Source organism: Mustela erminea, chromosome 17 (genome assembly GCF_009829155.1).
Source record: "Mustela erminea isolate mMusErm1 chromosome 17, mMusErm1.Pri, whole genome shotgun sequence".
Lineage (NCBI taxonomy): Eukaryota > Metazoa > Chordata > Mammalia > Carnivora > Mustelidae > Mustela > Mustela erminea.
This window is the reverse complement of record NC_045630.1, coordinates 43,620,388-43,642,565: the sequence shown is the minus strand read 5'-3', so window position 1 is coordinate 43,642,565 and position 22,178 is coordinate 43,620,388. Positions and strand designations below refer to the sequence as shown.

At 40.5% G+C, this 22,178-nt stretch overlaps 1 protein-coding gene across 2 annotated transcripts; it reads left to right on the top strand.

Moving 5' to 3' along the window:
• The first annotated feature begins 70 nt into the window (after positions 1-70).
• LOC116576085 (alpha-1,3-mannosyl-glycoprotein 4-beta-N-acetylglucosaminyltransferase C-like) lies at positions 71-21,449 on the top strand. 2 transcript variants are annotated; one of them, XM_032317885.1, is made up of 4 exons: positions 71-285; positions 15,372-15,545; positions 16,712-16,868; positions 20,143-21,449. In XM_032317885.1, exons 2-4 carry the CDS (start codon positions 15,438-15,440, stop codon positions 21,276-21,278), a joined length of 1,401 nt encoding a protein of 466 aa, XP_032173776.1. In that variant the 5' UTR covers positions 71-285; positions 15,372-15,437; the 3' UTR covers positions 21,279-21,449. The 2 variants fall into 2 exon arrangements, with proteins under 2 accessions (XP_032173776.1, XP_032173774.1); XM_032317883.1 differs by lacking the exon at positions 71-285 and adding an exon at positions 10,997-11,128.
• Positions 21,450-22,178: the final 729 nt, after the last annotated feature.

Sequence of the window (22,178 nt, the reverse complement as noted above, 5' to 3'; positions counted from 1 at the left end):
CAGTCCACGCCCCATTCGGAAACCAATCACCGCCTGGCCTGCGGAGTACGTCATCATCCCGCGCCTATGGATTACCTGCCCGGGGGTTCGGTAGGGAATCGACCTGTGTGTGGATTGCGGTTCTTCTGGGTAGTGTGGGATTTCGCCGCACGTCGTGTGAGGTGATTGGTGTCTCAGACCTGGATCCCACGCCCGGGCTGATTAAAACTGAGTTTACACTCTGGTCCCCAAGATTTTTCAGCTACTGCTTCTGTCCACACACCGGGTTCGCTTCAGCACCCAAAGGTCCGTACATTGTCGCCTTGGTGCTTGCTCTTCCAACATGAGTCTGTAAAGAGCCCTCACTCTTATTTCTTATAGAAAAGCCATAAAGTTCTGAGTTCTTAAAATGGAGGGAGGGGTTCTTAAAAGTTTTTTGATGGACCACCGTCCTCCAAACAAAATTCTAGAAGGTTCGATGGGAAAAGAAAATTGTCATTTCTTTGTGTTGAGAGAGGAAAAAGTCACAGTGTAGGTTACGGAACTGCAAGGGAGCAGGATCCTGGACAGGTAGCGTTAGTACGAATAAGAAGCTATTTCTTGTTTTGAGTTATGTTCTTTGTCCTTCTCACTTCCTTGCAGTTCTCAAAAGGTGCTGGTCCAGGGCTTGAGAAGCCAGACATCCAACCTGCTGGACCCACCCTAAGATAGTTAGGAAACTCGCGGGGGGGGGGGGGTTGTTTTTTAATATTTTTATTTATTTATTTGACGGAGAGAAGAGAACACAGGTAGGCACAGTGACAGGCAGTGGGAGAGGGAGAAGCAGGCTCTCCGCAGAGCAGGGAGGCGGTTGTGGGACTCAGTCCTAGGACCCTGACCTGAGCCAGGATCATGACCTGAGCCAACGGCAGACACTTAACCAACTGAGCCACCCAGGCGCCCTAGGAAACTCTTGTTTTTAATGTGATTGCGTAATACATAAGAGTTCATTAGGAACAAACCACTATCCTAACATTGTCCTAATAGGCTTGAATCAATTAGGAATTATAATTGGAACTGAATATAATTGATTATAATTGTGAACTATTCAAATTTAATTTACCTAAAGGCATAACATAAAACAAGGATCCAATAGACTGTTAACTAAAAATTGTTGCAAATAATTTTCCATGTGTACATAATTCATGTTTGTTGTCAAGTTCAAAATGCAGCTGATAAGCACTGAGAGTTCTCATTTCACAACGTTATCAATAAAAAATTAATAAGGCCAACGTTCATGTAGATTTCTGCTGATGTGGCACTTTGCTGAAAACACTCAGGGATCAGGACTCCGGAGGAAATCAAAGGTGCAAAAGATTAAAAAAGGTCCTATTAAAATGCTGTCACTGTTGCAGACGTAAAGGGTTTAACTGAAATGTTCCCATTTCAACGGTGTGCACTACTACTTTAATGCATTGGAATGAAAGAAGTGCTAATCCCAAAACTGTTTATTTCACCTTTCAAATTTTCAAAAATGAGAAATAAGGCCCCTCAGATCGTTAAGTCCTTTGACCACTTTAGTGGAACAAAATACCTATAGGTCTTTTATTCCCGTTTTATTAAAAAGCAATAACTTTTAATTAGTACCACTGTTAGCTTCCAGATCCAAAACACAGGTTCTTTTTAGAAAGACAAGTTGTAAACATTACTAAAAGAGCTGTTGTATCTAAATGCAGGTAGCATGTAGCTATTAACCTAGTATTAAGAAGGAAGGAGAATGTTCTAAAGTCTTTGACCTCAATAAAGTGGAAAAATTAAGGACAATACATGAATACAGAGAGCATTAGGATGCTATCTTTCTAAGTTATATCCATCCTACTTTGGGGGTATGAAGTCATCCTTTATTTTGGGCTAATAGTGAATGATAGTGGTGGTGGTTAGTTTTTTGAGGTCCTTTCTTGTCAAAACTTAAAAGTGGCAAATCTATGCTATTTATCAGAATCTTCTTTTAAATTTTAATAGCCTATGAAGTCCTAAGCCTAGGAACAATTGTTTTGGAGAGACTGGAAGATTGTTCCTTCTGATTTGAAGAAATACATAATAGTAGCATTTCCTGTTGGAAGCAGTATAAAGCAATATAAAAAAGTAATAAAGAGTATGCATTCTGAAACCAGACTTACTTGGGTTCAGAAAATGTCTCTGCTTTATCCATGTGACCTTGGAAAAGTTATTTAATCTTCCTGGGCCTCAGTTTCCTGTCTATAAACTAAAGATAATGATAACTCCTGCTTCATAGGGTTTTTTTTTTTTAAGATTTTATTTATTTGACAGAGAGAGATCACAAGTAGGCAGAGAGGCAGGCAGAGAGAGAGAGGAGGAAGCAGGCTCCCTGCTGAGCAGAGAGCCCGATGCGGGACTCGATCCCAGGACCCTGAGATCATGACCCGAGACGAAGGCAGCGGCCTAACCCACTGAGCCACCCAGGCGCCCCTGCTTCATAGGGTTTTTCGAATAATTGAGTTAATCCATGGAAAGTATTTAAAATAACACATAGTAGTCTCTCAATAAATGTCAGCTGTTGTTGTGGTGATAGTTAAAATTGTAGTGGTGTTTCTATTTAAAGGCACCTTAGATGACGAAGGTCCTTTTTGCTTCTGTATGAAGAGAGAAATTGAAGCAAGACATGCATTCTAGTTGATTAAAATGCTAGAAGACTAGCTGATACTTATTGAGTACTTACCATGTAGTAAGACAGTACAGAATTCAAACTCAGATTATCTGGTTTCAAAGTTCATATGTAAAATCATTGCACCATATTACCACTAAAATGAAGGGAGTCATATGGAAGCTTTGCCTTTAAATGATATTAATAGTCTAAACAGATGTGGAGTCAAACAGTCACTGAGGGGGTAAAAATATATAGGACAGAAAACAAATGAAAGGGTACTTAATGAATTTCTATGGTGTGCCAAAGTCGTGGACAAGGTACGTGAACAATCTGATTCAAAAAATAAGATTCAGTGCCACTAGAAAAAGTATATTAACTTAAATTTAGAGAAAAGTACTTATGACTAACTTTTTATATACTTTATTTAAAATAGTTTAAGATGGAGGGGTTTTTTTTAGTTAAAAATAATAATAAATAGAGTAGTCTAGTAATGGGGAGCTCAGTTTCTAGAAGCAGATGTCTAGGTTTAAATCCCTGTTCCTCCTCTTAAAAGCTAATGACCTTGTAGGTGAGGAAAAAACTTTTCTTCTACCCTCTTAGGTTCTGTTACTGGAGTCTTGCAGATTAAACTGACAAAAGACAGATTAATGGGAGGAAAAAATCAGTTTATTTACATGTGCAACATGCACACACATGAGAGACTCTAGTGATGAGTAACTCAAAGAGATTATTAGGGTTTGAGGTTTATATACCATCTTAATAGGTGAGAGGGAGGAGGAGCAAAGCACTTAGAGGAAAACAAATGACTTTTTGGAAGGATAAATGGATTTTCAGAAGAACAAACAGGAAATAAGTTTGTGAAAATGGTTTTCTATCTTGGTGCAAGTGGTCTTTTTGTCTCCTTCAGGACCATAAAACTTCCCTAAATAAAGGATTTAAGGTAGGTTTTATTCTCATTCTTTTTCATTCTCGTTTTCATTCTATTTCATCCTTATCCTTCCTTCTGGGAGTAGATCTGCCCTCAAGAAGAATTTATGGTAGTTTTATTTCCCAGAAGTGGTTTCTTTTAGTCAGGTAAGGGAAGTCTAAAAGGCCTTTTCTTCTGCAGCTGTTGAATCTCAAATACCCTTACCACAAAGTGGCATATTTGGGGGTGGCATATTCTGTACCCTTAACCTTCAACAAATTACTTAATCTCACTAACATTCACTTTCCTTATCTATAAAATGGGCATAATAATGGCACCCAGTTAATAGAGTTGTTATGAGGATTAAATAAGATAATATATGGAAAGCTCTTAGCTCACCACCTGGAATACAATAACAGCTTGATGAAATTAGTTATTATTTGCTACACTTCAACTAGAAATTCACTGGTTTGAATCAGTAATTCTCAACCTTGATTGCACAACAGACTCCCTGGTGGGATTCACGAAGTACCCCTAGCCCCACAACCAAAGGTTCTTTTTCAATAAGTCTAGGGCCTGGGCACCCACTTAAAAAAAAAAAAAAGACCCCCAGATGACTTTAATGTTCAGCCCAAATATTGAGGTTTAGATCAAGAGTGAACAAACTGGGGCACCTGGGTGGCCCAGTGGATTAAACCTCTACCTTTGGCTCAGGTCATAGTCTCAGGGTCCTGGGATCGAGTCCTGCGTCAGGCTCTCTGCTTGGCAGGGAGCCTGCTTCCTCCTCTCTCTCTCTCTGCCTGCCTCTCTGCCTGCTTGTGATCTCCCTCTGTCAAATAAATAAATAAAATCTTTAAAAAAAAAAAAAAAGAGTGAACAATAGTGGCTACCAGACAAATCTGTCCCATAACGATTTTTGAAAATAAAGTTTTAGTGGAACATGGTCACACCTATTTGTTCATGTGTATCTGTGGCTACTTCTACTCAAATCTAAGATATTTACTGCTTACAGCAAGTTTGTCAATTCCTAGTTTAGAATGAAGTTGCTGGGCAGCCTATACCACACGGGGGCAATACAACCTCATTACAGGATCAAGATTTTAGGGACCATTAAACTTGAAAGTTGACTGCTAAACTAAACACATCAGGAATTATAAAAATGAGTATACTTTTCCTCTAGTTTCCAATCATGCATAAGTCTATTCTGTATTGAAAACATCTATGCCAGAGGTACCTGGCTGGCTGTCTTTACAGCATATGATTCTTAATTTCTGGGTTGTGACTTCGAGCCTTGTGTTGGGTGTGGAGATAACTTAAAAATAAAATCTTAAAAAAAAAAAAACTATGCTAGATACTGATCCTTCCTCTGTCTACCATTTATGCCTAGTAAAAAGAGGTTTTCCCTATGGCCTTTCTTTAGCACCTAGTCATTTCTGCTGTCTTTGAACTCTGGCTTCAAAGCTCATTTGTTCATTGAAGGTTATTCTCCAGGAGCACCAATGAACTCCTAATTGTATTTTCTGAGTTCTCTTTCTTGTATTTCTATGGAGATCCCATTCTTCAAACTCTCTACTCCACGGCATTTCACATTCTCAGTTCTCTTGCTATCTGGCCACGCTCACAGCTAAGCAACTCTTTGTTCTTCTCCTTTAACCTGTGTTCTCTTAATACACTCAGTTTAGGATGGGTATCAGTCCAAGTAGGGGCACTACTTTGCTTTTGTAAGTTGTTATTATCCCTACAAACTTTGAGAATTGTGTTGCTAACTTGCTAAACCACGGTTTAGTACAAAATGGGACAAGATAAGAAGAAATTGATACTAGTTGAAGAGGTTTGATCAAGCATCATGCCCAAACGGCAGACCACTTTAGGGGGTGGACACAACCTTCCTTAGCTTCATAAGTCCACACTTAGTGACTCAGTCAACTTTGAGGGCTACACTCAAGTCTAACCTCAGAGACCTTTATACCATTTCCTCCCTTAGGGAACATCTGCTCTGCTCCTTTCTTCTGAGTAACATAGGAGCCCCGTGGGATGCCAAAAAAAAAAAAAAAATGAACTGCATTGCTACCTGTAAACACTGTACTTGCAACTTACTATAATTAGTTCCAAGCTCTGAGGATTACACTCAAAAATTCCGAAGGCCACCTCACCCTATAGCTACTGCCTAACTACTGTTACCATACCAGAAAATATTACTGCCAGGCTCCCACTCAGTAATTCTTTCTTTCCACACACTGCTATAGATGGAACACTGTTCCCTGGATACAAAAGTATGAATATGTCATATTTTTGTTATGTTTTATACGTGGCAGGATAAGTAGAGCCAAATAACCGGACCGGTCTTTGTATTTGGTGGCCTCACCCATACAAAAGGCTAACAATGTCATCCATAGATTGGGGACAAAGTAGGGATGGTGGTTATTTATTAAGCCAACTAATTGTTTCTTCCTTCAAATGATAAAATAGAATGGGCCCCTTTTCAGGAACGCTTGTACTAGAGCTAAGACAAAGCTATTGAGAACCATGGGTTTAGATTGGGGCTCAGCATGGGTAGATGGGAAATAGAGGTTATAACCACACAGAGCTAAAAACAGCAAGCTGTACCACTCAGTGAATGCTAAGAATAAACGGAACTACCGGGAAGGGCCTTGAGGAACAAGTCTTAGCCATATGGGGAGAGTTGACAGCTCCAACTGTACATGTGGGAGAATGTTGAAATGCCGGCCACATTTCCCCTGGACCTTCAGACTTTGGCTCAAACCGACAACCACATTATTACCTAAAATACCTAACCCTTCTACTTAACCTCACCCCATCAGCTTACATCCTCTGCAAATCAAAAACAACCTCCCCCTATCCTGCCTTGTTATCAGAAGCCTAGATAAATAAATCACATACCAGGGGAGAGTGACGTGGAGGGGAAACTCTACCATTAGTTCCTGCTCTATCCATGGCAGAGAGGCCAAAGGCTTTTCATCCCTGGGTTCATCTACCTCCCATAACCTGAGCTCATTGAGATTGCCTGGCCTAGGCTCAAAGGTTTGACATATATGCTTATTGGTAAATAATATTATACCAAACATTTTACTAAACCAAAGCCAAATAAATGGTAACTAGTAAAGCGGTTTGCTATCTCCTCTTACTCATGTTGAACTAGACTATAGAACAACATGATGGGCAGCACCTGGGTGGCTCAGTGAGTTAAGCCTCTGCCTGCAGCTCAGGTTATGACCCCAGGTTCCTGGGATCAAGCCCCAAATCCGCACATAGGGCTCTCTGCTCAGCAGGGAGCCTGCTTCCCCTCCCCTCTCTGAATGCTTCTCCACCTACTTGTGATCTCTCTCTCTATCAAATAAATAAATAAAATCTTAAAAAAAAAAGAACAACATGATGGTAGAAGAGATTTTTTTTAAAGATTTTATTTATTTATTTGACAGAGAGAGATCACAAGTAGATGGAGAGGCAGGCAGAGAGAGAGAGAGAGAGAGGGAAGCAGGCTCCCTGCTGAGCAGAGAGCCTGATGCAGTACTCGATCCCAGGACCCTGAGACCATGACCAGAGCCAAAAGCAGCGGCTTTAACCCACTGAGCCACCCAGGTGCCCGGTAGAAGAGATTTTGACAGGCGGAGGACTTAGTTGGAATTTCCTAATCTCCTAGCTTGCAGTCAGTAGCCTTTTTGCCAAACTTACTCCCACACCAACAGAAAACCTAATGAACTGATTTATACAGAAAGGATTTTAAGCAAACCTGCACAAAGACACAGAACATGCCATAAGAAAAGAACACCTTGCTTAATTTGCTTCCAGCACACAGTATACATTCATGGGTGCCCAAGAAACTAGGAACTCCAAAACATAAAGGGTTTTTGCCTTCTCAGCACTAACAATGAGAAAGCACACGATATATAGTATTTTATCCTTAAATAGGTGATCATTCAAAATCCCAAGATTAAATCCACTAGGTTAGCCTGAATATTAATGTATTAAAAATATTTTTCGAGGGGCGCCTGGGTGGCTCAGTGGGTTAAGCCGCTGCCTTCGGCTCAGGTCATGATCTCAGGGTCCTGGGATCGAGTCCCGCATCGGGCTCTCTGCTCGGCAGGGGGCCTGCTTCCTTCTCTCTCTCTCTCTCTCTCTCTCTGCCTGCCTCTCAGTGTACTTGTGATTTCTCTGTCAAATAAATAAATAAAATCTTTAAAAAAAAAAAAAATATTTTTCGAGGCACCTGGGTGGCTCAGTGGGTTAAAGCCTCTGCCTTCGGCTCAGGTCATTGATCCCAGGATCCTAGGATCGAGCCCCGCGTCGGGCTCTCTGCTCAGTGGAGAGCCTGCTTCCCCCTCTCTCTCTCTGCCTGCCTCTCTGCCTACTTGTGATCTCTGTCTGTCAAATAAATAAATAATATTTTAAAAAAAATTTTTTTTTCAAAAATAATGCTTTTTTAAGAAGAGATTTCTCCTAGAAACAGTAGAACTGGGCTCCTGGGTGGCTCAGTGGGTTAAGCCGCTGCCTTCGGCTCAGGTCATGATCTCAGGGTCCTGGGATCGAGTTCCACGTCGGGCTCTCTGCTCAGCAGGGAGCCTGCTTCCTCCTCTCTCTCTCTGCCTACTTGTGATCTCTCTCTCTGTCGAATAAATAAATAAAATCTTTAAAAAAAAAAAAGAAACAGTAGAACTACATCAGGATCAGCAAAAGATATAGTCCTTTTAGCAAAAAGGACTGCAAGGGTTATGGACATTGGGGAGGGTATGTGCTATGGTGAGTGCTGTGAAGAGTGTAAACCTGGCGATTCACAGACCTGTACCGCTGGGGCTAAAAACACATTATATGTTTATTAAAAATTTTAAAAAAATTTTTTTAAGATTTTATTTATTTACTTGAGAGAGAGACAGTGAGAGAGAGCATGAACGAGGAGAAGGTCAGAGGGAGAAGCAGACTCCCCGTGGAGCTGGGAGCCCGATGCGGGACTCGATCCCGGGACTCCAGGATCATGACCTGAGCCGAAGGCAGTCGTCCAACCAACTGAGCCACCCAGGGGTCCCTTAAAAATTTTTTTAAAAAAGGACTGCAAACATAAGCCAAGGGGCTGATTTTTACATCTATCTTTTAGGTAAAGCACATCACTTTCAATTGATTCCCACCACCAAAACTATGATTTTCCTAGAATGGTGGGCAGAAAATAGGATCTTCAGAAAACTTAGGAAGGGGCAGCTAGTTTGAGTAACATAACATTCCCAAACACTCAAAACTACCGCACAGCTGAGCTATCAGCGCTTGAAAAACTGAAACGCTTGCCCATGGGAAAGAGCTGTGAACACACAAAAGATTCATACAAATCCTGTCTCTGGCATTTGGGAGTGGGGTTCCAGCATGTGTGCTGGGGAAAGAGGCTCCCAGGTAGAATATTCAACATCAGCTCATTCTGAAGTAGCCTGATTCAGAAGCACCTGGGACAGTTCTCTACTCTGAGAGGTGTTCTAGAATTACAAATACAAGAAGATAGTTTAGAGGAAACCGCAATCCCTGAAGTCAGGTTTCAGGCCATTAAAGGTTTGTTTTTTTTTAATTGAGGTATAATTCACACACCATAGAAATCGTCCTTTTAAAGTGTATAGTTGGGTAGGTTGTTGTTGTTTTTATCATATTCACAAAGTTGTGCAACCATCGCCAGCATCTAATTCAGCACATTTTAATCATCCCCAAAAGACACAGTTTTAATTACCAATTTTCTCTATTCTCCCTCTCCCAAATCCCTAGCAACCATTAATATACTTTCTGTCTCTATAGATCTGCTATTCTGGACATTTCATATAAATGAAATCATACAATACGTGGCCTTTTGAGTCTGTCTGCTCTCACTTAGCATGACGTTTTTAAGGTTCATGCATGTTGTAACATGTATAAACAAGCACTCCATTCCTTTTTATGGCTGAATAATATTCTATTGCATGAACTATCTTACTTTGTCTGTTATCAATTGATGGACATTTGGATTGCTTCCAGTTTTAGGCTATTTTGAATAATGCTGCTTTGAACATTGATGTACAAGTTTTTGTGTGGACTTATATTTCCATTTCTCTTTGGTATATACATGAAAGTGGAATCACTGTGTCATTTGGTAATTTTTTTTTAAGATTTTATTTATTTACTTGGCGGGGTGGGGGAGCACAAGCAGGGGGAGTGGCAGGCAGAGGGAGAAGCAGACTTCCCACTGAGCAGGGAGCCTGATCATGACCTGAGCTGAAGGCAGATGCTTAACCAACTGAGCCACGCAGCCCATTTGGTAATTTTAACTTTTTGATGAACTGTCAACACTGTTTTCCTAAACAACTGTACCAGTTTACATTCCCAGCAGCAGTGTGTGAGGATTCCACCTTCTCCACATCCTCACCAACACTTGTTATTGTCTATCTTTTTTATTATGGCCATTCTCGTGGGGATGTGATTGTGGTTTTGATTTGCATTCCCCTATTGACTAATGATATTGAGCATATTTTCATGGCTAATAAGCCACTTGTACATCTTCTTTGGTGAAATGTCTATGAGAATTCTCCATAAATGGGTTGTCATTTTATTGCAACAGTTCTTTACATATCAGTTTGGGGAGTATAGTTATGTTAATAACATTAAATCTGCTGTTTTCTTTTTGACTCATCAATACTTAACATTAATGAACAGGTACAAATTCATATCTTCCAAGATCTATTTTGCTGTCATTGTTAGCCTAATCCTTTCCCAGCCTACTGAGCTGTAGATGTCCAAAGCAATCCCATTGGCTGGAAGTAAAAGCCAGTGTTGCCGTGCTCTGGATGACAGAAAGATGATTTGCACGAATAGCCACTAAACCATTAGTTATTTCCTGTACCTGACCTCCCTTTCCTGCTCTGTAGTCCAGAAACATTTCTTTAAAAGACAGAAAATCCATAAATGGAAGCATCCTGTCAAATATGCCACCAACCATTTCATCCTTATGGGGTTGTAATGTGAAAGTCACCAGGTTAAATCCATGAAGCCTCCAGCAGCTGTTCATTCATATGCTTCTCTATCTAGTAAATATATTTGTTAAAGGTAAGCTATATGGGTCACCTGGGTGGCTCCTGCCATTGGGATTTTGGGTAATTTTTATTCTCTTTTTTTGGTAATTAATCCAAAGTTTTACATTGAACATGCATTGTATTTAAACTTGGGGAAAACACCAATAAAACTATTTTTTGGGGGGGGGGGGATTTTTATTTGGAGAAAAATGTGGCCCAGTCCACAGTCCTGGATCTAGGTCAGAATCCCAGGAAGCTGGTATCAGAACTTCTCACCACTTCCCCAGGACCTTCACCAAGGAGCTGGTGTTTGGTGTGAAGTTGGAGGGTAAACAGGCCCCTTTGAGGGAGAACAATGGTTGTCAGGTGGAGTGTCACCTGAAAGCAGTGACCAACTTTGTCTTACCTCAGAGGGTGCAAATTCTGGCCCCAACCCAGCTCCCCTAAACATGGTACTTTCATCTTCCTGACTTTGGAGAAAGTCCGGAACTCTGAAGAGTTGTGAAGCGGAGTTCCTCTGCACTTCCCAAAAGAAGTCTCAGAACTACAGCTCCAATAAAGGTGAGGACTTTCATGTGTTGTGGCTGAAACTTTTATATATATGAATATAGAAATACAAATAAATGTGTGCATATATATATATACATATATATATGTATATATATATATATATTTAGTAGACCTATAAAGGAGCAGTTTCTATGTTATTGAAGTTAAGTCAGTAGAAATTTAAATTAAAAAGTTGTAAGTTTAGGATGCTAAATGTAATCCCCATGGCAACCACAGAGAAAATAGCTATAAAATACACACAAAAGGAAATGAGAAGATGATTAAAACATTTCACTACCCAAAAAAATCAACTAAACACAAAAGTATATGGTAATGCAGGAAATAAGGGACAAAAATACCATAAGGCGTTTAGAGAACATGTAACGAAATGTCAGAAGTCACTCTCAGGAGTAATTACTTTAAATTGACTAAACTGTCTAATCAAGACAGATGTTGGCAGAATTGACTTAAAAAACTGATCTGGCATCTGGGTGGCCCCGTCAGTTGAGCATCTGACTCTTGATTTTGGCTCAGGTCCTGCTCTCAGGGTCCTGGGATTGGGCCATGATCAGACTCCACACTCAAGGCAGCCTGCTGGTCCCTCTCCCCCTGCTCCATCCCCTCTCGCTGCCTGTCTCTCTCTTTCTCTGTCTTTCTCTCTGTGTTAAAATAAGTAAACAAACAAATATATAAAATCTTTTAAAATAATCTGATCCAACTGTGCTATCTATGTGAGACTCAGGTTTTTTTTTTAATTTTTTCAAAATTTTAAGTAATCTCTACACCCACTCACAAGGCCAAGATCAAGAGTCGCATGCTCCATTGATTAATCCAGCCAGACACCCTGAGAGACTTGCTTTAGACCCAAAGACAAACAGGTTGCAAGTGAAAAGATGGAAAAAAATATTCCATGCGTATACTAAGCAAAAGAGAAAGGTGTCTGAACTAATACCAGACAAAACAGACATTAAATAGACATTATAGCAAAAAAGTTTATAAGAGACAAAGAAGGGCATTTTAAGAGTTCATTAAAGTGTTCAACACAGCAAGAAGATAAAATTGTGAACATTAACATACCTAATAACAGGTCGTCAAAATATAAGTATCAAAAACTGATGGAATTGAAGGGAGATATAGACAGTTATACAGTAATAGTTGAAGAATTCAATATCCCACTGTCAATAATGAACAGAACTAGACATAGAATAAGTAAGGAAATAGAGGACTTATACTGCACAGTAAACTGACTAGATTTAGCAGGTATTTCAGAGCACTTTAACCACCAACCACAGAATACACATTCTTCTCAAGTGCACATGGAACATTTTACAGGATAGATAAGTCAGGCCACAGATTAAGTCTCAATCCATTTAAAAAGATAGATATCATACAAAGTATCTACTCTTGACAAAATGGGATGAAATTAGCAATCACTAACAAAAAGAAAACTGGAAATTTCACAAAATTGTGGAAGTTAGCACACTTTTAAACGACCAGTAAATCGCAGAAGAAATCACACAAAAAAAATAGAAAATAGGGGGCGCCTGGGTGGCTCAGTGGGTTAAGCCGCTGCCTTCGGCTCAGGTCATGATCTCAGGGTCCTGGGATCGAGTCCCGCATCAGGCTCTCTGCTCAGCAGGGAGCCTGCTTCCCTCTCTCTCTCTCTGCCTGCCTCTCCATCTACTTGTGATTTCTCTCTGTCAAATAAATAAATAAAATCTTTAAAAAAAAATAGAAAATAGTTAAACGAATGAAATTAAAAATAAAACGTGCCGAAATTTATGGGACATAGTGAAAGTGGTTTTTTTTTTTTTAAGATTTTATTTATTTGACACACAGAGAGAGATCACAAGCAGGCAGAGAGACAGAGAGAGAGAGAGAGAGGGAAGCAGGCTCCCGCCAAGCAGAGAGCCCAATGCGGGGCTCGATCCCAGGACCCTGAGATCATGACCTGAGCCAAAGGCAGAGGCCTTAACCCACTGAGCCACCCAGGCGCCCCTGAAAGTGGTTCTAAAGGGAAAGTTTATAGCTATAAATGCTTACACAAAAAAAGTAAGAAAAATCTCAAACCAATAACCTAACTTTACAATTCAAGGATCTAGATCTAGCAGAACAAACTAATCCAAAGAAAATGTAAGGAAGTAATAAAGATGAAAGCAAAGATCAATGAAATATAGAAGAGAAATCAATGAAACCAAAAGCTGGCTCTTCTAAAAGAGCAACAAAATTGAAAATCTGTTAGCTGGATGGGTGAAGAAAAAAAGAGAACACTAAAATTACTAAAATCAGAAATGAAAGTGGGGACATTATTACCAATTCTACAAAAACTAAAAAGTATAAGAGAGTACTATACTGGGCGCCTGGGTGGCTCAGTCGGTTAAGTGCTTTTAGCTCAGGTCACAATCCCTGGGACCTGGGATTGAGTCCCACATAGGACTCCCTGCTCATTGGGGAGTCTGCTTCTCTCTCTGCCCCTCCGCCCTGCTCATGCTTGCTCACTCTCTCTCTGTCAAATAAATAAGTAAAATCCTTTTTTAAAAAATGAACAAAGACCTTAATAGACATCTAGCTAAAAGAGATATACAAATGACAGATAAGCGTATGAAAAGATGTTCCACAACATATGCCATCAAGGAAATGAAAATTAAAACAACAATGAGGGGTGCCTGGGTGGCTCAGTGGGTTGGGCCTCTGCCTTCGGCTCCAGTCATGATCTCAGGGTCCTGGGATCGGGCCCTGCATTGGGCTCTCCGCTCAGCGGGGAGTCTGCTTCCCCCTCTCTCTCTGCCTGCATGTGATGTCTCTCTCTCTATCAAATAAATAAAATCTTTTAAAAAATTTTAAAAAAAACAACAACAATGAGAAATACCATCACTAACCTATTAGAATGGTCAAAATCTAGGACACAGCACCAAATACTGGTGAGGATGTGCATCAACAGGAACTCTGATATATCATAATGGGGATGTAAAATGCTACAGCAACTTTGGAAGACATTTTGGTGGTTTTTTTTTTTACAAAACTAAACCTACTTTTTTTTTTAAGGTTTTACTTATTTATTGGTGAGAGAAAGAGAGAGAACGCGAGCACAAGCAGCGGGAGCTGCACTCCCTGCTGAGCAGGGAGCCCGACACTGGACTTGATTCTAGGACCCTGGGATCATGGCCTGAGCCAAAGGCAGACACTAAACCATCTGAGCCAACCAGGTGTCCCAAAACTAAACCTACTCTTTTTTTTTTTAAAGATTTTATTTATTTATTTGACAGAGAGAGATCACAAGTAGGCAGAGAGGCAGGCAGAGAGAGAGAGAGAAGGAAGCAGGCTCCCTGCTGAGCAGAGAGCCCGACGCGGGACTCGATCCCAGGACCCTGAGATCATGACCTGAGCCGAAGGCAGCGGCTTAACCCACTGAGCCACCCAGGCGCCCCTAAACCTACTCTTAACATACAATTCAGAAACTGAGTTCCTTAGTATTTACCCAAAGGAGATGTCTGCACAAAAACCTGCACGGGGATATTTCTAGCAGCTTTTTTCATAATTGCTCAAACTTGGAAGGAACCAAGATGCCCTTTGGTAGGGGAATGGTTAGATAAATAAACTATGGTACATCCAGACAACAGAATATTATTCAGTGCTAAAAGGGAATAAGCTATAAAGTCATGAAGAGACATGGAAATACCTTAAGCGCATCTTACTAAGTGAAAGAAGGCAGTATGAAAAGGCTACTCACTATGCAATTCCAAATATAGGATGTTTTGGCAAAGACAAAACCATGGAGAAAGTAAAAAAGATCAGTGGTTTCCAGGGATTAGGAGGGAGGGAGGGATGAATGGGCAGAGCACTGAGGGTTTGTAGGGCAGTGAAAATACCCTGCAAGATACCATAATAATGGGTACCTGTCATTTATACATTTGTCCAAATCCATCAAATACACCATTAAGACTGAACCATTATGTAAACTATGGGCTTTGGGGAACAAAGCTGTGCTAATGTAGGTTCATCAGTTCAACAACACACACTGATGAGTGATGTTGATCACAGGGGAGGCTATGCCTGTGTAGGAGTGGGAGGTATGTAGAAAACCTCTATATTGTCTTCTCAATGTAGCTGTGAACCTGAAACTGCTCTTTTAAAAAGTCTTTTTTTTTAAAAGAATGCTACTTACATAAGTAAACTGTATACTATAAACTTCCTTGATTCATGAAAAAAAATTACTGTCAAATGAAAACTTTTCTTGATACTCTATAAATTGCAGACATCCGATATACGTCCAAGAATCACAGACTGAGAAAGAGCTCTACAAGCTCCCAGCCCCAACACCATGAAAGGTTTTCTATGGCTATTCATTGTTATTGCAACAGTAATGGTGTTCCCAATATGCTTTTTCATCAGAGAAAATCCCTTTGATACTACAAGTTTCCTATCTTTGGTGAGTACCAGAAACTATGGATGGGGCAAAGTTAAAATCCCTTGACTTAAAAAAAAAAAAAAAAAAGATTATCTAATTATCTATTTGTGTGAAATTGTCACTAACACTGTAGACACTCAAAGAAGAGAAAAGATAATGAATTTGAGGACTCAGCATATCATTTTTCTTTGATGGAGAAAATAAGGGATGTGGCACTCCAGAACAGGGAATTTAGGGTTGAGGAAAAAATAACGCTTATTTAATACTTCGGCAAAGTTGGTTCTTTTAAATAGCAATTGATGAGACATAAGGTACTCTGACAATTACCATATGATCTCTCTGATATGAGGAATCTGAGCGGCAGGGTGGAAGGTCGTGAGGGGGAGGGAAAAAAATGAAACAAGATGGGATGGGGAGGGAGATAAAGGGTAAGAGACTCTTGATCTCAGGAAACAAACCGAGGGCTGCTGGGCAGTGGTGGGGGGAGGGATGGAGGGGCTGGGGGTGGGCAATAGAGAGGGTATGTGCTATGGTGAGTGCCATGAATTGTGTGACACTGATGATTCACAGTGGTAACCCTGAAGCAAATAATACTTTATATGTTAATTTTTTAAAATATTCTCTTTGTTTAGTAAGTTTCCCATTTTAGAAAATTTCCTTCAGTTTTAAAGTTACATATCTCCTCCGGCCTACTTTATATAGTAGGATGCCGAATTTCAGAAAAGTTAAGTCATCTATCGAAGCCAAGAAAAAGTCTCAAGAGTTGAGAAAATTGCTCTAGAAACCAGAAATGACAAGAAAAGGGAGAGTAGTAAACGAATTTGCAAGAGTGAAGTGCCACCTAGAGGAAAGAGTTTAGATTGGGACATTGGGGTGGAATTACCTTCTCTCCTGTATCTCTCACACTTAATAGATGTTTTGCCCTTCACAGAACCCTTATCAAGCTGTAGTCATAGGGAACCCAGGAAAGCTAGCGGAATTCCAGTTCCCTTCATCCCAAGACCCACAGTATATACAAGAGCCCCTCGTGTAGAACTTCTTTAGAGAATAAGGAAGAAATTGAAGTCAGCCCTGAGCAACCTGCCCTGTATCCTAGAGATACTTCATTGTGTCATACAAAGAGAATCCACTCAACTATTATTCCCAAAGGGCTTGAATAATAGAGCTGAAACTTACTTTCTTCTCAGGAGGAAAACAAGATGGTAGCTTGGCAGAGAGCCCGGATGCAGATCAACCCTGGTAGAACAAACCACTTGGAAACCTTCAAAAATATGCAGAAAAAGTTAGAACTGTTCAAAAACATAAACGCCCAAATCTTGATTGGAGATCCTCCTTTGAAAAAAAGTGAGTGTATGCACAAGGGGTATGGAAAATGCTGGAACAGGTCAGACAAGAGTAGAGACAGAAGGCAGTATGAAGGAAATGGACTTATGACAGCATTTGATACAGTGGATCACTCTTCTTTTAACATTCTTCAATTGCTTACAGAATTCCAAACTCTTCTGGTTTTCTTCCAGCTTCACTAGTAGATCCTCAGTCTCTTTTGCTGGTTTATCTTCTCTCTCCATTGCCTAAATGCTGATGTATCCTAGTTCTTGTCTAGACTCACTGTCTTGGTGACCTCATCTAGTCTCACAGCCTTAACTACCATCTGTGTGCTGTATGGCTCCAGTCTAGATCTGACTGCGGTCCTCGCCGACTTCTGTAGTAATGGTACCCCTCTTTCCCCTATCGCTGGTAACCGTGCTAGCATCCATTATGAAGTCTATGGCTAGAGACTATGTGGCTTTTATCTGTCAGCTCAACCAGGACTTTGTGATTCTCTTCACTAAACAAGCTTCATTCTGGCATTGTGTACCCTTCTGAGGTCCAGCTATGGCATTCATTTGATCCCCATATGTTGTGATGGTATCTGATAAGAAAAATTAAACCTTGTGACAGAATAACCATTAACTGACTCAGATACTTTAAGAATTCAAAGGACAACACAAAGTTACTTATTGTCAATAAAATAAGATTAAGTTCAAGAGGGCTTAAGCTTGTTGGTCTTAAAAATACAAAGAACTCTCAGCAAGGAAAAACTACATTTTTAGGTTTAAGTGCATTTTTGAATTGAATGCATTTTGAAATATCTGTCTGAACCCATGATGTGTTTTATCTTATTCTAAAAAAAAATTTTTAGGGGGCGCCTGGGTGGCTCAGTGGGTTAAGCCTCTGCCTTTGGCTCAGGTCATGATCTCAGGGTCCTGGGATCAAGCACCTCACCGGGCTCTCTGCTTGGCGGGGAGCCTGCTTCCTCCTTCCTCTCTCTCTGCCTGCCTCTCTGCCTACTTGTGATCTCTTCTCTGTCTGTCAAATAAAATAAATAAAATCTTTTTTAAAAAATTTTTTAATAAATAAATAAATAATAAAATAGAAAGAAAAATTGGGGCACCTGGGTGACTCAGTGGGTTAAGCCTCTGCCTTTGGCTTGGGTCATGATCTCAGGGTCCTGGGATCGAGCCCAGCATTGGGCTCTCTGCTCAGCAGGGAGCCTGCTTCCCCCTCTCTCTCTGCCTGCCTCTCTGCCTACTTGTGATTTCTCTCTCTGTCAAATAAATAAATAAAATCTTTTAAGAAAAGAAAAATTACTAAACTTGTATTAATTGGGCTCAGGACCCAACTTCAAGAGACTACTTGCCTAAGATAGGACAATTTAAACATCAATAAAATTTCTGTGGTTTGAATCATAAAATTCATGAGTTCATATGGATACCAAAACAAACAAACAAAAAACCAACCGAACCATTTTGTCACAATTGGAAAATGCTAGGCAACCAATCATTATTTTGAAAGCTGGTGAGTAAAAGGAAAGAATCAAATACTTATCTCATTTACCTATACGAACTATACCACTGGGTAACCAAAGAGGAGATTAGGGGAATTTTCACTTTATAGAAACATTCCAGATATGAATGTGGAAGGAATGTTTGACTTAAAATATCAACATATTACAACCCTTAGAGTATTAATGGATCTAGACACTGAACATCAAAGGCTGCTAAGATCCTAAAAACAGAAGCAGTTTGCCATTGTGTGCCTTCTGATGGAAGAACATATCAGATAAACCTAAGCTGAACTCGATCAAGTCACCATATCCGTATTTTCTACAAACTTCTTTTCATACGAGCCTGTCCTTTTACCAAAAAGTATGATTTCTTCTTCAATCTCTCTGAGGATTGATGGTAATATATTTGAAATGTTCTTCATTCAGGATTCCCTCTATTACAGTTTTGCAGTTTTCTTTCTGCTCAAGTCGTCGTTTTTCTTCCATTATGTTGGTGATTCTTGTTTCATATTTATATTCACATGTTCTTTTTTTTTTAAAGATTTTATTTATTTATTTGACAGAAAGAAATCACAAGTAGATGGAGAGGCAGGCAGAGAGAGAGAGAGAGGGAAGCAGGCTCCCCGCCGAGCAGAGAGCCCGATGCGGGACTCGATCCCAGGACCCTGAGATCATGACCTGAGCCGAAGGCAGCGGCTTAACCCACTGAGCCACCCAGGCGCCCCCACATGTTCTTTGATTCTTGTTTCAGATTTATATTCCAGGATCTAGAATGAACAGTGTAATTCTCTACAGATAACCACTCCTTTTTGCCTCTCTGTAGAAGTGTATTGTGATTATCGAGGCCTGCCTCATTAGATTATGGGGGAGCAGTAACACATAGAGGAAGGAAGGAATGTGAGTAACAGATCTTCTGGGCGAAGTGTCCTGCTAATTCTCCCAGTAGAACCCTAAGTCATGTGGGGAATTTCTCCCATTTACCTGCTTAGACACTCTGGCAGGCTCTACATTTCTGAATGTCTGCTTGAGGGAGTGTAAAGGTAAGTGCCATAGTCAGCTATGCTCTCTCTTTTCCTCCTTCTTCTGTTGCCTGGAGCTCTTGCCTGCATTTCTGATGTTCTTCCCATCCCCCGGATTCACACCCTGGGCCTTTGCCTGGCAAAACTTCCACTTTATTTAGACAGAAATCCTTATGACTTCAGCCTGGGCATGTGTGTTGCTACCACCAGCCTCTTGGTGATCACTGGTCTAGTGGTTCTGGAAACAGTTCTATAATTATCCAGGTGACCATTCCAGAGTCCATACCTCTTCTATCTAGTGGCTCAAACTGAGAACTTTTCTGAAGTTCTGATACAGATGTATCTGTGCAGTTTTCTCTGTGTGTCTTTGGGGCTATAAATTCTACTTAGATTTCTCCACCAATCCTGTTCCAAATTCTATATTCCAGGAATTCTTCAAATATTATTATCTTTTCATGGCAACCTGGTTTCTCAGTGGGACTTTGGGTGGGAGGAGACGTAGATGCAATGATTTTAGTTTATCTTCTTTATCTATTTCTCCCACAATAGTTTTTCAAAGATAATCCTTTTAACTCACAGCTTATGACCAGATATTTTTAACTCCTAATTTGGTCCATACCCAGGCCTGGGGGCGAGAAAATGTAAAATAACCAGAAGGACAAATGAATTTAGCATATGGAAAGGCCTAAGAAAGATTTATAACCTCACTCATAGCAACTATTTTCCTCACTTCTCTAAGTTGTTAAAGATCCTCTTTTCTCCCCAATCCTAGAACTGCTGACCATAGGGATTGCCTCAGTTCGACATTCCAGTGGGAGCTACCTCTTGGACACCCTGCAATCTCTCTTCATTGCTTCCTCCTCATCTGAGCAGAAACACTTCACTGTCCTGGTACACCTGGCAGATCCTGACCCCAAGTGGCTTGGTCATATGATCTCCAACATCTCAACCCTGTTTAAACCATACATCCAAGCCAGACAGCTAGTAGTGATCAATACACCTCGTAAAAACTATCTTCTTTTAAAGGACCTTGAGAAAAACTTTCATGATACTCCAGCCTATGTAGCCTTCCACTTCAAGCAGAACATGGATTATGCCTTCCTCATAAACTTTGCAACCAACCTCTCGGACTATTTTCTGATGATCGAAGATGATGTGACATGTGCTCCAGGATTTGTCACCCAGATAGCTACTGCAGTGTCTGCCTGGAGAAACAAACCTTGGCTGACTCTAAACTTCTCTCAGCTGGACTTCACTGGAAAACTCTTTCGTACTAGAGACCTTCCTTGCTTGGTTCACTTCCTTTTCCTCTTCTACCAAAAAATGCCCTGTGACTACCTCCTCACTCATTTTCATGACCTTCTCATGGAACCAGCACCAATCCAATTCTTCCCTTCCCTTTTCCAGCGCATGGGTAATTACTCCTTCTTTGACAGCAAATTCAATAGCCTCAAAGATAAAGAGATTGAGGAAAATGACCCGGGTTTTCCCAGCAACCCTGCTGCTTCCATCTACACCAGCTTGAAGGTTGCCAATGACTCTGTTCTCATGAATGCCTATAGCTTGGATAAGAGTTTCTTTTATACCAAATCAGCGGAGGCTGGCAATCATCTGACTGTGGTTTTGAATGTACCTGCCAAAGTGTTCCAAGTTCAAGTGCTGACTGGCTCTTACCTAAAAGGCAAGAATCGGCTGGAAAAGGGGCAAGTAGAACTGGGCTATGATGCTACTAATAGGGTCAATGACTGTGATGACTATATTCTACTGGGGCTACTAGAAAATGGTACCCTGAATAAGCAGGTATTATCTGATGAGTCTGGGAAGAAGGTAAAATGTGTGAGATTGCTTGTGACAGCCACTCCACCCTCTGGAATAATAGTCAGGCACATCAACCTATGGATTAAGTGAAGTTTAATAATATTGAAGAAGCCATTGGAAGTTCTGGGAAGGATTGAGTTGGAGTTTAGAATGTATAGAAATTTTAAAAAATTAAAGTCTTGAAAATTGGTCAAGGACATCTCACTCTTAAGTTCTTTCAGGATTTTTTTTTTAAGATTTTATTTATTTATTTGACAGAGAGCAAGATATCACAAGTAGGCAGAGAAAGAGGGGGAAGCAGGCTCCCCACTGAGCAGAGAGCCCTGAGTGGGGCTCGATTCCAGGACCCTGAGATCATGATCTAAGCCGAAGGCAGAGGCTTAACCCACTGAGCCACCCAGGTGCCCCTCTTTTCAGGATTCTTAACACAGAAGACACAGCATGTTGAAAGGCAGAGTGAAGGTAACATCCTCTTGGTCCCAGAGATCCACTGGTGGAAGAGGCAGGATTTTTAACCCTTCCCTGGTTTTTTTTTTTTTCTTCCCTGTTTTTCTATGCAAAGGATCTACCATCCAAAATTCTTCCCTTGGAGCAAGACTTCTAGAAGCAACAGGAACATATGGGTAGGACTGACTGGATGCTCATATCCCAAGACTCTAGCAGTGCATGAGAGAAGACAGAGGATCTTTCCAAGAGCCAAGAAATAGAGTCATTAAAGGCTGCACTTCCCATGTGACCAAAAAAAAATATATATATAGCTGGTCAGGAGAGGAACATGACTATTTTCTCTGTGATCTCATTATCCCATTACAAGGCAGTCATTCATTTGATAAATATTTATTGTGTAACCTTTATATTAGGCACAGATTTTCTCCTACCTGATCCCCTAATATGTCAGGGTATTCCTTTTTAAAGAGCATCAAAATTATTAAAAATAATTTTCTCTGGTTTTTGGCTGCTCTTGTCTCCAGCATAGTCTTATCTCTGGGA

Excerpts from the sequence above, each read along its gene's own strand:
- LOC116576085 (XM_032317885.1), top strand. The coding sequence starts at position 15,438 with ATGAAAGGTTTTCTATGGCTATTCATTGTTATTGCAACAGTAATGGTG. Across the intron at positions 15,546-16,711 it reads CTACAAGTTTCCTATCTTTG|GAGGAAAACAAGATGGTAGC; the intron begins GTGAGTACCAGA and ends CTTTCTTCTCAG. Across the intron at positions 16,869-20,142 it reads AGATCCTCCTTTGAAAAAAA|AACTGCTGACCATAGGGATT; the intron begins GTGAGTGTATGC and ends CCCCAATCCTAG.